Here is a 17,625-nt window from a genome sequence, read left to right as displayed (position 1 = left end):
TCTAAATTATTTTAGAATCTAAAAAGAGAAGAGATTTTCGCTCCTCTCACTAATGGTTGCATACTTGTTTATATGGTTGTCCTGTTTGGACTTTTATTTGTTATTTATCAGCTTTTCATCATATCCCCCATTTGCACAAAATACTTACTTGCCAGCTTGCAGAAGCCTACAACACCACCAGCAGATGTGTATATGCACGGTCTAAATTTTACAGGGAGGCGAGCACATTCTCATGTCAAATTGCATCCTGCCTAAGAACAGCCCTTAGACGTAGTATATTGGCCATATACCACAGCTCCTCGGGCCTTATTGATTAAATATCCATGATGAGTCCTCTATCTCTATGACAACATATGGGCATTATGATCCTATTGATAATTACTTGAGTGCTGCCAGCTGTGGGCAAACCCAACCCATGGAAACTGTTACGCTACCCTTCATTTCATGACATACCATTTATTTATTTTTTATTTTTTATAACTTTATGACCAAAATGATCCTATTGACACTTTGTAGTCAGTGTTGACACCAGAATAAATGTCTGACTCATATCGATGCCACTGGCCATTTTCAAAATGAAAAGTTGCTTTCTAGGGGCAGTCGCTCTTTAAATAAAAAAATAAAGACATTCAAAACAAGGCAGGGTTTTCTATTGGAATAGACTTTACTATCCCACCTCCTGTGGCTGAGCATTGTGCTGAAAGCCAAGGGGCACGGCCTGGTTAAGTAGCATGTAATAATTTGGCTGTTGCCAAGTCCCAAATAGATAGCTGTTTGAATTTGGGATGGCACCAACTTCTTCAGTGTAGAATTTGTCATTGTCAAAACAAAATCTGCAGAGTTCTGCTTGATCAAATGGCACCCTGTCAAAACCATACGGTACCTTAAATAGTCAACATTACAGAGTTCGGAGTGCTCATCACTGAACGGTTCAGTATGATTTTGTTTCTTTTTCCTCATTAGAATACCTCCATTTTAAGTAGGCCACAAAACCCTTGCCACATATAAAACAATGGTGCCAACAACGGAAGATGTTATTTTGTAGAGCTGTAGTTTCACTGTCGTAACCGGGACAACCGGTACCAGATGTGGTGAGTGAGCGTGTGGCACAGGAACCACCCACACTTCTCTCTTTCACATCTACCTCAAATCATCCCCGGCTTGCACAAACCACTGTACCCAAGCATTTTCTACCATCTATGAGCTCAATGCAAGAGGGTCCTTTTTCACCGACATGTATTGCTACATAAGCTAATGTCAGCATCTTACAAAATGTCTCAAATTTAAAACGTTACCACACACACACACACAAAGAATGACAACAGTGGGAAGTTAGAAGCGGAAGACAGGGGTTTATGTATACAATTAGGAATTTGAATAGTAAAAAAAAGACGTATTAGGTTGCTTCTGCACCACAAGACATTTTCAAAATGTGACCACATCTTTCTTTACTGAGAGCTGCACACTCAGATCCTCCACCTTAGGAATCCACGACAGTGAGAGCGGAAAGAGGGGAGGAAAAGAGAGAGAGAGAGACACGCATATCTACACTACAATCAAGTATTAAAACAGCTTGTCAGTGGTGGCTGGAAGAAACAGATCCGCACCCAAAAACTGTTCAGTACAAAAGATTCACTGATCAAGAGCACCAATTAAAACACGTCACAGTACTAACATTGTAGGGAAAAAAAGGGCCAGCGCTGCTGCTTTTGGAGAAGAGTTTTTGTTATCCCACAGAGAAAGTCATGCAGGCTGGTTGCTAACGGTGATGTCCATGTTCCGTCTTTGTCTGAAGTGTCAACAAACATTACACCCCCACACACAGAAAAAAAAATGGCATTTTTCCAGTAACCTTCAGAAACAAATGGCACAGGCCGAAAGGGCGGGGAGTCTGTTCAAACACATACAGGCAGACAAACACACAGACACAAAGGCAGACTGTCCAAATAGCAAACCCACATTTGTACACCAAGCATTGTGTTTCGTGTAGCGGAATCGGTTGTTTTTCCTTTTGGCTTGTCATGACATTGATGTTACTCTGCTGCAATTCATTAGGCTTGTAAATGTCAATTATACATTTCATAGGTCCCCTATCATCAGTGGATTTTAATTCAGTAAAATCCCTCTCAGTAAAATCCCCTTTTTTCCCCTCTTTGTAAAGAAATAACTAGGAGTATCATATGTATTCAATTGGTGGGCATGTGTTGAGCACAGAAAAATCACAATAACGTAGCTTACAATCTTGTTAGCGAAAATATGATTTTTCTCTAGTTTGAACTTTCCATCAACTCTAACTTGAGTATTGAACATTTGACAATTGGCTTATCCACAAGAGTTTGGGATGCTAAAAATACTAATTCTACACAACTTTTATTCTTGTTATTTAAATCCCCTCTGGGCGCCCAATCAAATGCAGCAAGTCGGGCTGTCATTTTGTTCCAACATGACCAACGTCTAGACCACAAATTCTTCGTTGGGCCTTGCAAGTTCCAAAAGCATCAAAGTGAAGTTCAGGTTTTTTTTTTTTAAAGTGCATTTTCTTTTGCTAAAATAAAACGAGGAGCCCCATTTCACACAAGAAGTAATATTTAAATATCAAAAATGTATTCTACTAAAAATTATTTAATTGAATTCAGATTGAAAATAGATAACATACACATTTATACTTAAAAGATATACAGTTAGCTCTAAAAGTATTTGGAGTGTGACATTTTTTGTTGTTGTTTTGGCTCTGTATTCCAGCACTTTGGATTGGAAATTATAGAATGACTATGACGTTAAAGGGCAGACTGTCAGCTTTAATATGAGGGTATTTTCACCCATATCGGGTGAACCGTTTAGAAATTAGAGCACTTTTTGTACATAGTCCCCCCGTGTTAGGGGGCCAAAAGTATAGGGACAAATTCACTTATATGTGTATTAAAGTAGTTAAACATTTAGTATTTGGTCCCATATTCCTTGCATGCACTGACTACATCAAGCTTGTTGAGTGCATTTGCTGTTGGTTTCAGATTTGTTTCAGATTATTTTGTGCCCAATAGAAGTTAATGGTAAATAATGTATTGTCATTTTGGAGTCACTTTTATTGTAAATAGAAATCAAATGTTTCTAAACACTTGTACATTAATGTGAATGCTACCATGATGACGGATATTCCTGAATGAATTGTAAATAATGACGAGTGAGAAAGTTAGACGCACAAATATCATACCTCCCCCTGCCCAAAAAAACTACTAACCTCCCGTTATTGTAATGGTGAGAGCTTAGCATGTCTTCGGGGTATGATATTTGTGCATCTGTCTCTCACTCATCATTATTCCCGAATCATTCAAGACTATCCGTAATCATAGTAGATGTAATCATTGCGTGCTAGGAATATGGGACCAAATACTAAACGTTTGACTACTTCAATACACATAAGTGAATTTGTCCCAATACATTTGGACCCCAAAAATGGTGAGACTACGTCCAAAAGTGCTGTAAATTTTTCAACGGTTCCCCCGATATGGATGAAAATAGCCTCAAATTAAAGCTGACAGTCTGCACTAACTTCACAGTCATTGTATCGTTTCTAAATCCAAAGTGCTGGAGTACAGAGCCAAAACAACAACAAATGTATCACTATCCCAATACTTTTGGAGCTCACTGTATATACATAATGTGTGTCTAGGTAAAAGAGCATGAACCTTGGCAGCCATATACAGGGCAAGCTTGAGCTGGAGTGAAATGTAATGAAACCAATTCCTACCAGACAGTAGTGTGGCCTGATGCTTCATTCACCAACACACAAACAAACAAACAAACAAAACCACACACTAAGTCTTCAAAAGTCTAAATGGGTCCCACTATTATACGTTCCCCCGTAGATCAGCATCCACCATCTTTAAAGGTCCCCCTGAAAATGAAAGACCGATATGGATTAGTGAAATAACAGGTGTCCATTGTGGGAGAAAATAATTCTGTTGATTAGAGCCTAAACGTAAAACAGCATTGCTATACTATTGCGAAGGGGTGAGCTCTTCACTACAAGGACATTGTTAATTTAATGTATTTATTGCTTATTTATTGGATAAACCAAGTTGTATGCAGAATCCCTTTCATTTGAACCATTCATCATTCCATGCAATTAATACTATAGCTACAATGTCAATTGCACAGAATTGCATTGTTGGAAACGTAGGGCAGGGGTTCCCAAACATTTTTTGCTTTGTGACCCACCAATTGAGGTGTCGTGAGTCGCGACCCACCATAAGGGTTGAGAGGTAATTTTTTTGTTTTTTTAGACACACAGATCAAAGAATAAGAAAAAAAGATAGAATTGTAGGAAATTGCTATGCATTTTGACATGGCTGGCGTTCTCACGCTCAAAACATTATAACATGAAATGGGGGCTAAATTGTCTAGCTTTTATTTTGCAGATTGTAAATTCTCAAAGATTGTAGGCCATTATTGAAAAATGTATAGGTCCATTATCTTTGCTACATAGTTTTAGTCGTTTTAAGTTCACACTGAAAATGTTCTCCTATCCCAAAAATGTTTTTTTAAATTTATTTTAAATATCAATGTCGTCCCGCGACTCACCTGGACCCCTGTCGCCACGTAGGGTGTTCTCGGTGCTGGTCTGGATGGAGCTAGATATGTTCAAGTCGCGTCGAGGACAATTTTAGCATTTTAGCTAACCCTTTCTCTAACCTTAACCAATTTGCCGAACCTGCCACGTTAATTCTCCTAACCTGCTACGAAAAGTCACTTCTGTTAGTCAAAACCGCCAGGCCTGCCCCTGAGAACCACGTGGGTTCCGAATAACTTGATTCTCCGTCAATTGCACCTCTTCCCTAATTGGTTCTGTATCCTGTTTGGTTAGTTAATTGAGTGTATGTTTGAATACAGGCCTCTGACCTAATTATTAAAGGAACCGCTTTTAACAGCAGTGTGTCATGTGTCATTATTTGAGAGATCCTTGTGTGTGTGTGTGTGAGAGGGTAGTAAGGTGAGCCACAGTTTTCGGTCTGTTTACGTTTTTTTGTTAAGAGAGGCAGCCGGCTCTCAACTACCTATACAAAAGCCATTAAACAAGCACCAACCATTTCATCAAATCACCACAATTACACATTGCCAATGCTAAAACTACAGCTACGTGTACCACCTCGTTTCATCCTTCGTACCCCAGAGAGAGTTGCTCATGCTAACCTGCAGTGTGAGGGTGTGCTCAGCCTCTCAGAGGCCCGCGGAGCCACAGAGGGACGGGTCCTCCTGCAGGGCCAGCGTCTGGTTGACAAACCTCAGCATGCCCGTCAGGGAGCTCATGTCCATCTCCTCCTGGGTCTCCTGCCTGAGGGGGGACTCTCTCTCCTCCCTCTCCTCCGACATTTTGTCCACCATGTAGGTGAGGGGGTTGAAGGAGAGGTCTGAGGCAGAGGCGGCCTCCAGTCGGCTGAGGCCCTGCCAGCTCTGGTCAGGCAGGTACGGGGTGGGGGACATGAAGGAGGTGTCCCAGGGGAGGTGTTGACCCAGGGCTTCCCGTAACGTGGCCTTCAGGTTCTGAGGGAGATCAAGGGAGGAGTCCACACTGCTGCCCTCCACGGGCCAGTCTGGAGTGTGGGTTTGGGGTGGGCGAGGGGGAGTGGTGTTGTACGTGGGGGTGAAGGGGAACGGGTGTGAGAGTGAGTGGGTGGTGGAGAAGGGTGGGAGAGTTTGTGAGGGGAGTGGGTGTGAGTGGGTGGGGAGGAGCAGGTGTGTTTATGAGGAGAGTGGGTGCATGAGTGAGTATGTGGGGGAGAATGGTGGTGTGTGTGAGGGGGCGGAGGGGATGAGGGCAGGGTGATCTCTGGGTGAAGGTGGAACGTGGCGTGGTGGAGCTCTGTAGCTCTCTCCAGACTGGAAATTCTGGCCTGTAGGCGGGTGACTTCGGACTCCTGAAGGAATGAGAAGAGAGTCATTCAGTAGCTAGGATTTATTTTTTCCACCAGAGGTGTTTCCATCAACCTGACTTGTTGCGGATAAAAAGCTGTGTGTGACAACGTAGGTCACATTAAAAGCAATTTCACGCGTAATTTTCCGAATAATAAAAAAAACAAAAAACAACAGAAGTTTAACTTTTCGTCACATTTTCAACTCTACCGATGGTTTTGTGACACAAACTGTTGGGATAAATAGCAAATTTGCCCAATCTGGTTTTGGGGCATGCTCTCTAGACAAGGGGCAGGTTATATGGTGAGATCATTTTATTTGATAATTGGCAGCCAATCACCTATCATCATGTCACAAGCATTCAAATAATGGTCTACCCTCGATATTTAATGAAAATGTGCATGATCACTGTGCACTGAACCATGTGAAATGCATCATAACTCATTTAAGCTGCCTATTAACGTTGAATGCTTTTCCACATCATGGTGGTAGGCCTACAACGTAACATATCATTGCGTGACTCCAAGTTTACTTCGATATGATGGTTATCATATTTATACACAAATATTCATGTGTTTCCACCGCAAATTGTCTCATAATTAATTTCCAAATCCAAATTCTCCTTGTCCAGTGGATTTTATTCTGTCAACACTAGGACATTTTCATTATAAATGGCCTGTTGTGACTTATTTTTTTATACGTCAGGTAATTCATCCACGTGAAATGGATGGATAGAAACCTGGTTACTGACAATGAAGTAAAACTATCAGCTAGGCCAATAGTTAATAACATCAAATGAAATAAAGGTGTACCAGAAGTATTGAAATTTTAAATCTAGGAACCAAAGTGTTGGTCAGTGTTTCCCAGGGGACCCAAATCACATGTGAATAGAAGCTGCCCTGACTCCTTCACCATTTCTTATTACCTTATAGAATGAGGCAATTTTTTCCTCTCTGAAAATATCCTCCATCTTGGAGGAAGACAGCACAATGAAACTGGAGTATATGTTCATGCCCAGTAAGGGGGGGTGGGGCACTTTCACTAGCCCAGTCCCAGGCCTATGGCACTCTACCTTGATGAGCAGGGCCTCGCGGGCGCTCTGCAGGCTGGTCTGGGTGGCGTGGAGCTGGGCCTGCAGGTGGGCCGCCTGGGCCCTGGTCTGCTCTAGCTGCAGCTGGCTCTGCTGCAGTCTGGAGGCCAGGTGCTCCTGGGAGCTCCGCAGGCTGCAGCTCATCTGCTCCGACACCTTCAGGAGCTGGCCCCGCGTCTGCTGCAGGGAGTAGAGCTGGGGGAGGGGCAACAGAGAAAGGCAGAAGGAGGAGAGCGAAGTTACAAGCGCGTACTGTAGGAACTTCAGCAGTTATTGCATGTGTAAAAGGACTGGTGATTAGGGAAATTACAAGAAACAAAGAAGTGAAAGAGGGACTGGGGAAGAGATTGATGAGGTGATATACAGTAGTGCCCTCAAAAACTCAACTCTGGACCTCGAAGCCAGTTCGACTGCGTCTCTCCCCCCCATTGTTCACATGAGACACCAGGTGGGTGATACTAATTATCAGGTGAGAACAGAAAAACAGCAGGCTTCGGACCTCGTAGAATAACCCTGCAGTAGAGGACGACAGAAACGGAAGAACAGTGGAGAAAGAGGAAGATGGGAGTGTGCGTGTGAGAGAGAAAGAGACAGCCAAATGAACAGACAGAGATGGACAGAGGCTGCATAGACATCCACAGTTCCTGGGGCCCCCGTTGTACCTCCTTGCTGTGGTGTTCCCTCTCCTGCTCCAGCTCCTGCTGTAGGGAGGAGATGGTGACTTGCAGTCTGGCTTCCCCCTGGACCCAGCGGCCCTCCCTGGCAGACAGCTTCTCCTCTAGACTCCTCACCTGCGCCTCCTATATGAGACCCAACAACACAGTTAAGGTCATCATCTGGCCATAGAAGAATGAACAGAAATACCACAATTTGTTATTATGGATAAACAGCAAGAATACATGGATTTATTGGGCATTTACAGACAACCAAATGAAGGTTTCACCTTTTCCCTGGCATGTTGAGTGATGCTGTCCAGCTCTTCGGTCAGGCTCTCACAGCGAGTCTGTGTGTCCCGCAGCTCTTGCGTTGTTCTCTGCAGCTCCTCCCGACACACACGCAGGTTCTGGCCCTGCCCCAGAGAGTCCTGGAGCAAAAGGTCAAAGGTTAAATCAGACGGAGCCTAGACGGTCAGTCCATAGATTTTTTTTAGAGCATTTACTTTATGGATTACTCCAAATAGACATTAAGATTGTCCAGGGTTCATTCTGTGGTTCATTCAAAAAGGTTCCCGGAAAGGGAATACTGAACAATGCATGATAGTCCATTATGAGGTTATCGATCCAGAAACATCTTGCCAATTGCTATAGCTTCTAAGTTGAATGCTGTCGGTGGTATTTATTTAACTTCTCTGTTCAACCATCTATCTGTCCCTCCATGAGAATAATGATACCGTAAGTATTACCCATCTTTCCGTACTTCAACTTAAGCCTCCATCTATCAACAGATCCATTCATCGCCTCATCCCACCATACCTTCTCGGAATCCTCCTTCCCTTGTAGTTGTGCCTTTAGCAGGTCTAACCTCTCACTCAAAAACGCCACCTGGGGAGGCAAAACATGAGGCGATAGTCAACTACAGTACTTCAGCTATAACGCTATAGCAGAACGGAGAGTACTTGTAACGGGAATATGCTTTTCCAGGGGCAACAAATGACCCCCGAATTACACAGATGGAAGAATAGAGGTGTGTGTGTAATGGGGCCTTTTACCTGTTTGTCTCGGTCTTTGACCTCTCCCTCTCTCTGGTCCAGAGTCTGCTGTAGGGCCTGAACCTTCTTGTCCATCTCCACCTTATGGTCTCTGATGGCCACGTCCAACTGGCCCAGCTGAGGAAGAGGGAGACACGCATATGGAGAGAAGCTCTGGATTTCTTCGCATTCCACCCATTAAAGACTATGACCATATTCAAGTGGAATAAACCTCACTTGGCACGCCATGAAATGTTGCCTCGGTTTAGTGTGTGTGTGTGTGTGTGTGTGTGTACGTACCAGCTGTGCTCTCTGCTGGAGCTCCCCCTGTCTCTCCTTCAATGCTGTGTCCATGTCCAACACCTCGTGGTTCCTCTCCTCCAACTCCCTCTGGCTTTCCCTGCAGCGCACACGCACACAGTGAAATCACTGTACACCAGGGGCATGTCCTATTTCACACAGAAGATCTCAACAGCTGATCACAGCTGTGTAGCAGGCATTTTGTTTCACACACACACACGGGACTCAAAGGAAAACTACTAGAGACTAACGCAGCGATATTGTGCGTGTTTGAGATCAGTGGTTTAGACTTCAATGTAGTTGATGTGAAAATCCCCTTGCATCCCAAATAACTACTCATTGTGTTGTCAAGACTGGTGATTCTGCGCCGTGCCTTGCTCAAACTGACCCCCCCCCCCAAAACATAATTTTTTTTTAGGCTTTTACTTTTACATACATTTCTTGAATTATATTGCATCAGTGGTTGAGGTTCAGCAATGTAGCTGCTCAATAGGGTTTACAGATCAGGTGTTACTGTTCCTGTTATATGTTTGAATGACAGTGAGAGATAATCCACTTGTAAAACTGTCAAAGCTTCACAATAATACCTAGCCATGACATTCACCTAATTAGAACGTGCCCTTAGACAGTTCGTGACACCGTCATATTGGCTGGTGGCACGTTGGGTGGGGGACAATTGTGTATTTAACAAAGATGTTCACCAGAAATTAACTGGTTGGTATCAGATGGAGGGTTTGAATCCATAGCAGACAGATACGAGTCATATTATAACTCCTGTTCTGTGTTCCTATTTACACAAAGAGATCATGTGTATAAAATGATTTACGACTTGTTTTATGAGTCCCGTGGGTGCTTGGTATCCGTGTGGGCCGTGTGTGTGTGCCACCAAAGTAAACTGCTGTTTGTTCACTGACTGCAACAAAACCTCAAAACAATACACAATTTATTATGAAAATAATACATTTCAACAAAATAATAGCGCTTGATACATATTATGAATGCCAGAGGCTAGCTCAGCCAGAGGCTAGGTCAGCCAGGGGCTAGCTCAGCCAGAGGCTAGGTCAGCCAGGGGCTAGCTCAGCCAGAGGCTAGGTCAGCCAGGGGCTAGCTCAGCCAGAGGCTAGGTCAGCCAGGGGCTAGCTCAGCCAGAGGCTAGCTCAGCCAGAGGCTAGGTCAGCCAGGGGCTAGCTCAGCCAGAGGCTAGGTCAGCCAGGGGCTAGCCAGCCAGAGGCTAGCTCAGCCAGAGGCTAGGTCAGCCAGGGGCTAGCTCAGCCAGAGGCTAGGTCAGCCAGGGGCTAGCTCAGCCAGAGGCTAGGTCAGCCAGGGGCTAGCTCAGCCAGAGGCTAGGTCAGCCAGGGGCTAGCTCAGCCAGAGGCTAGGTCAGCCAGGGGCTAGCTCAGCCAGAGGCTAGGTCAGCCAGGGGCTAGCTCAGCCAGAGGCTAGGTCAGCCAGGGGCTAGCTCAGCCAGAGGCTAGGTCAGCCAGAGGCTAGGTCAGCCAGGGGCTAGCTCAGCCAGAGGCTAGGTCAGCCAGAGGCTAGCTCAGCCAGAGGCTAGGTCAGCCAGGGGCTAGCTCAGCCAGGGGCTAGCTCTCAGCCAGAGGCTAGCTCAGCCGCCAGAGGCTAGGTCAGCCAGGGGCTAGCTCAGCCAGTGGCTAGCTCAGCCGCCAGAGGCTAGCTCAGCCAGAGGCTAGGTCAGCCAGGGGCTAGCTCAGCCAGGGGCTAGCTCAGCCAGAGGCTAGCTCAGCCGCCAGAGGCTAGGTCAGCCAGGGGCTAGCTCAGCCAGAGGCTAACTACACATAGCTAGCCTATTCTCTTGAAACAGAGGCTTTCCCTCGATGATGAGCTCACATCAGCTTTTAGTGCAAAGAAAAGTTACATTATTTAACATTGCAACTATTGCTCAACAAACACAAATGTGCACAGTACATCATATTTACTTAAATATTTATAGACATATTACATAATATATTATATTTACTAATTATATAATAAAAAGTGACAGTTAAAGACGAAAAAGGTCACCAAAAATCAATTATTCTTAAACCTGACCAAAGAACGTCTAAACATATGACTTTTGATTTCAGTCTTCCCAAATCGCCCGTCAACGAGGTCTCAGACACAAATCCACAGACCTCGACCGGTCAGTGGTTGCCATGGTTACACGGTCCATTGAAAGCGCGTGTGACTTCCGGTGTGTGGGCAGAGCTTCTTCAATGATATGAATATCTTTACCTTTAAAACTGCTCTGCATTTTCCATTAAAAAAAAGCATTTCCTAAAGATTTGAGGGGAGACGTGTTCTGTTCAGCAGAGCAACAAATGGACAACCCCGGTCAAGGCCCCTCCCCCCGTCGGGAGGTTGGCAGAGAGAGGCTCACCTGAGCTCGGCCGACAATTTCTCCAGTGATGTCTGTCGTTCATCTGCGCTGACCTGCGTGCGCTGTAACAGCTCTCTCAGCTCCTGCAGGTTCTCTAGGGTGTCATGCATCTCACCGCGCACCCCCTGTAGCTGTCCCTCCAGAGTCTCCGCCCGCTGCACAGAGTTCCGCCTGTCCTCCTCGCAGCGGTGGAGCTTCTCCTCCAAGTCCACAACTGCAGGGGGAGGAGGAGGGGAGAAAGGGCTTCCACGATGACTATAGATGTGGTAGAGAGGTCAGTGGAATGCAGACCGTGGCGGATATATACAGTAATCACGAAAAATCGAAATAAAATTGGCCCCAACTTTGATTGAATGAATGAAGAATTGAAGAAAGAACAGAAACTAAAATAATCTCCAATCCCCCCTCTAGTGTGTTTTACCCGCGTCATTCTTCTTCTCCAGTAGGCCCTGGGTCTGCTGCAGGGTCTCCTCCATGCAGCTGAGCTGGGAGGACTTCATGCTGGCGTCCTTCCGCAGTCTTTGCAGCTCCTGCTCCATGGATGACAGCTCCCCACGACACCGATTCATCTCAGACGACAGCTGACTGGAATACACACGCGCACACAGTTAGGATACTTGTTAGGATACTTGTATGCTAACACGGACAAGATACATGTACAGATGACATGCAGAGATTCACACCCTGCACTCACACACATCCTAGACACCCTCCATCTGGCGCCTACCGAACTGTGCACAAATGTGCCCGCATTAGGACTCCTCTCAGCAACCTAGGCCACTGCACTACCCGCAAAAAAAAAAAAAAAATGGAGCCAACTCAGGTTCTATATGACTTGGACAGACAGAACTAGAGTACTAACCGAGTAACCTGAACTAGAGTACTAACCGAGTAACTTGAACTAGAGTACTAACCGAATAAACATAACTAGAGTACTAACCTGAACTAGAGTACTAACCTGAACTAGAATACTAACCGAGTAACCTGAACTAGAGTACTAACTGAATAACAATAACTAGAGTACTAATTGATTAACCTGAACAGTACTGAGTAACCTGAACTACAATACTAACTGAGTAACCTGAACTACAGTACTAACTGAGTAACCTGAACTACAGTACTAACAACAAGTAGAGTACTAACTGACTAACAACAACTACAGTACTAAGTAACTTGAACTAGAGTACTAATTGAGTAACCTGAACTAGAGTACTAACGGATTAACCTGAACAACAGTACTAACTGACTAACAACCAGTAGAGTACTAACTGACTAACAACAAGTAGAGTAGAGTACTAACTGACTAACAACCAGTAGAGTAGAGTACTAACTGACTAACAACCAGTAGAGTAGAGTACTAACTGACTAACAACAACTACAGTACTAAGTAACTTGAACTAGAATACTAACTGAGTAACCTGAACTAGAGTACTAACCGAGTAACCTGAACTAGAGTACTAACTGAGTAACCTGAACTAGAGTACTAACTGAGTAACAACCACCATACTAATTAAGTAACCTGAACTACAGTACTAACTGAGTAACCTGAACTAGAATACTAACTGTGTAACTAGAACTAGAGTACTGAGTAACCTGAACTAGAGTGCTAACTGAGTAACCAGAGTTAGAACTCTGAGTACGATCTCTGTATCGATCCTCCCTAAGTAGTGACTTAATAGACAAAGCAATGTGCTTTCCTCGTCAAAGTGCTCCTCTATGCTTCACTACGCTCCCTCATTAAGTGTTAAACTCCACCCTAAAATAAGCTCTCGCTCTAAGGAGAATGCTTCAGAGTGGAGCGGGTGTATATATACCCCCAATATATACACCCTGACAAAGGGAGGAGCGTGTGGTGTGGGTGTGGGGGGGGGGGGGTGGAGATGAGACACACACAATAAACCCCCTGGTTGTTGAGGCACTAGAGTCATGGGACTGTCTTATTCTGTCAGCACTATGCCGATGGGAACATTTCTCTCCTCCTCGCTCTCTTTCTGCTACAGGGCAGGAGCTGATCGGTCTGGCCTGAACTCCAACCACTCCCACTGACCAACAGAGAACAGTTGCAATATACACACAGAGAGGATTTTGTGAGGTCTTATCTTAAGGTCATACAAAGTCAGTATGATATGCATCAACGTGGCGCAAAAGCTTGAAAATTATTTTACACTATCTTTCACGGCTCAGATATCATAAAAATGTGTTTGTTTTGGGGGGTAAGCAAAACAAATAAGCGTATTTGAATGGCTTCATTAACGAATCAGACGTTAGTGCAATGTCTGAATTCAATCACATTTAGTGAATTGTGTGACTGAAGCATTCTATATCAAACTAAGCAATGACAAATGCTTAATTGGAATGAATACAAAATCTTCTGTCGTGTCTTACGTGACAGAGCCAGAGAGCTGTGCAGCCTGTCGCCTCTTCTCCTGCACCTCCTTGTCAGCCTCCTGCACCACCTCCTCTCTCCTCCTCAGCTCCTCCTCCAGAGACAAGCGCGCCCGCTCCACCTCCTGCTCCAACGCAGACACCTGGCAACAAATATCATTCATATTATACAGTAGCAGTCAAAAGTTCAGACACACCTACACTCATTCAAGGGTTTTCCTATCTTTTTACCATTTTCTAGATTGTAGAATAATAGTGGAGACATCACAACTATGAAATAACACATATGGAATAAGTAGTAACCAAAAAACAAAAAAGTGTTAAAGATCTTCAAAGTAGCCACTCTTTGACTTGATGACAGCTTTTGCACACTCTTGGCATTCTAAATCACTAAAGTTGGAGACTTATACAGTTGATGTCGGAAGTTTACATACACCTTAGCCAAATACATTTAAACTCAGTTTCACAATTCCTGACATTTAATCCTAGTAAAAATTCCCTGTCTTCGGTCAGTTAGGAGCACCACTTAATTTTAAGAATGTGAAACGTCAGAATAATAGCAGACAGAATTATTTATTTCAGCTTTTATTTCTTTCATCACATCCCCAGCGGGTCAGAAGATTACATACACTCAATTAATATTTGGTAGCATTGCCTTTCAATTGCTTAACTTGGGTCAAACGTTTTGGGTAGCCTTTCACAGGCTTCCCACAATAAGTTGGGTGAATTTTGGCACATTCCTCTTGACAGAAATGGTGTAACTGAGTCAGGTTTGTCGGCCTCTTGCTCGAACACGCTTTTTCAGTTCTGCCCACACATTTCCTATGGGATTGAGGTCAGGGCTTTGTGATGGCCACTCCAAAATTAACCTCGACTTTGTTGTCCTTAAGCCATTTTGCCACAACTTTGGAAGAATGCTTGGGGTCATTTGTCCATTTGGAATCAAGCTTGAACTTCCTGACTGATGTCTTGATGTTACTTCAATATATCCACAATTTTCCTCCCTCAAGATGGCATCTATTTTGTGAAGTGCACCAGTCCCTCCTGCAGCAAAGCACCCCCACAACATGATGTTGCCACCCCCGTGCGTCACAGTTGAGATGGTGTTCTTCCGCTTGCAAGCCTCCCCCTTTTTCCTCCAAACATAACGATGGTCATTATGGCCAAACAGTTCCATTGTTTCATCAGACCAGGGAACATTTCTCCAAAAAGTACGATTTTTGTCCCCATGTGCAGTTGCAAACCGTAGTCTGGCGGTTTTGGAGCAGAGGCTTCTTCCTTGCTGAGTTTCAGGTTGTCGATATAGGACTCGTTTTACTGTGGATATAGATACTTTTGTACCTGTTTCCTCCAGCATCTTCACAAGGTCCTTTGCTGTTGTTCTGGGATTGAGGAGAGGAGACAGAATGCGTCTCCTTCCTGAGCGGTATGACGGCTGCGTGGTCCCATGGTGTTTATACTTGCGTACTATTGTTTGTGCAGATGATAGTGGTACCTTCAGGCGTTTGGAAATTGCTCCCAAGGATGAACCAGACATGTGGAGGTCTACAAAAACAATGTGAGGTCTTGGCTGATTTCTCTTGATTTTCCCATGATGTCAAGCAAAGAGGCACTGAGTTTGAAGGTAGGCTTTGAAATACATCTACATGTACAACTCCAATTGACTCAAATGATGTCAATTAGCCTATCAGAAGCTTTTAAAGCCATGACATCATTTTCTGGAATTTTCCAAGCTGTTTAAAGGCACAGTCAACTTAGTGTATGTAAACTTCTGAGCCATTGGAATTGTGATACAGTGAATTATAAGTTAAATAATCTGTCTTTAAACAATTGTTGGAGAAATTATTTTTGTCATGCACAAAGTAGATGTCCTAACTGACGTGCCAAAACTATAGTTTGTTAACAAGACTTTTGTGGAGTGGTTGAAAAATAAGTTTGAATGACTCCAACCTAAGTGTATGTAAACTTCCGACTTCAACTGCATCACCCTCACTAACTTTAAGCGTCAGCTGTCAGAGCAGCTTACAGATCACTGCAGCTGTACATAGCCCATCTGTAAATAGCCCATCCAACCAACTACATACCCCATCCCCATATTTGTTTTCCTGCTCTTTTGCACACCAGTATTTCTACTTGCACAACCTCATCTGCACATATATCACTCCAGTGTAAATTGCTCAATTGCAATTACTTCGCCACTATTAACCTATTTATTGCCTTACCTCCTTACTTCATTTGCACACACTGTATACGGATGTTTCTATTGTGTTATTGACTGTACGTTTGTTTATCCCATGTGAACTCTGTGTTGTTTTTGTCACACTGCTTTGCTTTATCCTGGCCAGGTCGCAGTTGTAAATGAAAACTTGTTCTCAACTGGCCTACCAGGTAAAATAAAAGGTGAAATAATTTTTTTTTCAAAATTCAACCAGCTTCACCTGGAATGCTTTTCCAACAGTCTTGAAGGAGTTCCCACATATGCTGAGCACTTCTTTTTGACTGCTTTTCCTTCACTCTGCAGTCCGACTCATCCCAAACCATCTCAATTGGGTTGAGGTCGGTTGATTGTGGAGGACAGGTCATCTGATACAGCACTCCATCACTCTTCTTATTGATCAAATAGCTCTTACACAGCCTGGAAGTGTGTTTTGGGTCATTGTCCTGTTGAAAAACGAATGACAGCCCAAACCAGATGGGATGGCATATCGCTGCAGAATGCTGTGGTAGCCAAGCTGGTTAAGAGTGCCTTGAATTCTAAATAAATCAGACAGTGTCACCAGCAAAGCACCCCCAAACCATCACACCTCCTCCTCCATGCTTGAAGGTGGGAACCACAAAGACACAGCAGTTGGAGAAAAAAAATCTCAAATTTGGACTCCAGACCAAAAGGACAGATTTCCACCGGTCTAATGTCCATGGCTCGTGTTTCTTGACCGTCTTACTGGTGTCCTTTAGTAGTGGTTTCTTTGCAGAAATTTGACCACGAAGGCCTGATTCACACGGTCTCCTCTGAACAGTTGATGTTGAAATGTGACTGTTGCTTGAACTCTGTGAAGCATTTATTTGGGCTGCAATCTGAGGTGCAGTTAACTCTAATGAATTTATCCTCTGCAGCAAAGTTGGGTCTTCCTTTCCTGTGGTGGTCCTCATGAGAGCCAGTTTCATCATAGCGCTTGATGTTTTGTGCGACTGTTCCGGATTGACTGACCTTCATGTTTTAAAGTAATGATGGACTGTCACTTCTCTTTGCTTATTTGAGCTGTTCTTGCCATAATATGGACTTGGTCTTTTACCAAATAGGGCCATCTTCTGTATACCACCCCTACAAACGCATTAAGGAAAGACATTTCACAAATTAACAAGGCACACCTGCCTGGTACGGCAATTGCTCGGCCTCCGACCGCAAGGCACTAGAGGGTAGTGCGTTCAACCCAGTACATCACTGGGGCAAAGCTGCCTGCCATCCAGGACCTCTACACCAGGCGGTGTCAGAGGAAGGCCCTAAAAATTGTCAAAGACCCCAGCCACCCGTCATAGACTGTTCTCCCTACTACCGCATGGCAAGCAGTACCGGAGTGCCAAGTCTAGGACAAAAATGCTTCTCAACAGTTTTTACCCCCAAGCCATAAGACACCTGAACAGGTAATCAAAATGGCTACCAAATCAGAAAAATCATTACCTGAACAGGTAATCAAATGGCTACCCGGGCTATTTGCATTGTGTGCCCCCCACCCCTCTTTTACGCTGCTGCTACTCTGTTTATCATATATGAATAGTCACTTTAACTAAACATTCATCAAATCAAATCAATCAGCCCGACTAACCTGTGTCTGTATGTAGCCTCGCTACTTTTATAGCCTCGCTACTGTATATAGC

General features: G+C 44.1%; 1 protein-coding gene across 1 annotated transcript in view; it reads right to left on the bottom strand.

The window, feature by feature from the left end:
* Nucleotides 1-1,328: 1,328 nt before the first annotated feature.
* The window catches only part of ccdc18 (coiled-coil domain containing 18), a 33,802-nt gene continuing 17,505 nt past the window's right edge, over nucleotides 1,329-17,625 (bottom strand). Inside the window, 12 exon segments of the mRNA XM_024435259.2 lie at nucleotides 1,329-3,895; nucleotides 5,191-5,526; nucleotides 5,529-5,915; nucleotides 6,983-7,195; nucleotides 7,663-7,800; nucleotides 7,944-8,084; nucleotides 8,473-8,541; nucleotides 8,709-8,825; nucleotides 8,988-9,087; nucleotides 11,365-11,578; nucleotides 11,786-11,949; nucleotides 13,750-13,892. Coding sequence (XP_024291027.2) covers nucleotides 5,218-5,526; nucleotides 5,529-5,915; nucleotides 6,983-7,195; nucleotides 7,663-7,800; nucleotides 7,944-8,084; nucleotides 8,473-8,541; nucleotides 8,709-8,825; nucleotides 8,988-9,087; nucleotides 11,365-11,578; nucleotides 11,786-11,949; nucleotides 13,750-13,892 — 1,995 coding nt within the window. The 3' untranslated portion in view covers nucleotides 1,329-3,895; nucleotides 5,191-5,217.

The sequence above is a fragment of the Oncorhynchus tshawytscha genome, linkage group LG10 (genome assembly GCF_018296145.1).
Source record: "Oncorhynchus tshawytscha isolate Ot180627B linkage group LG10, Otsh_v2.0, whole genome shotgun sequence".
NCBI lineage: Eukaryota > Metazoa > Chordata > Actinopteri > Salmoniformes > Salmonidae > Oncorhynchus > Oncorhynchus tshawytscha.
Note: the sequence above shows the minus strand (reverse complement) of the source record. Positions and strands in the feature narration are given on the sequence as shown.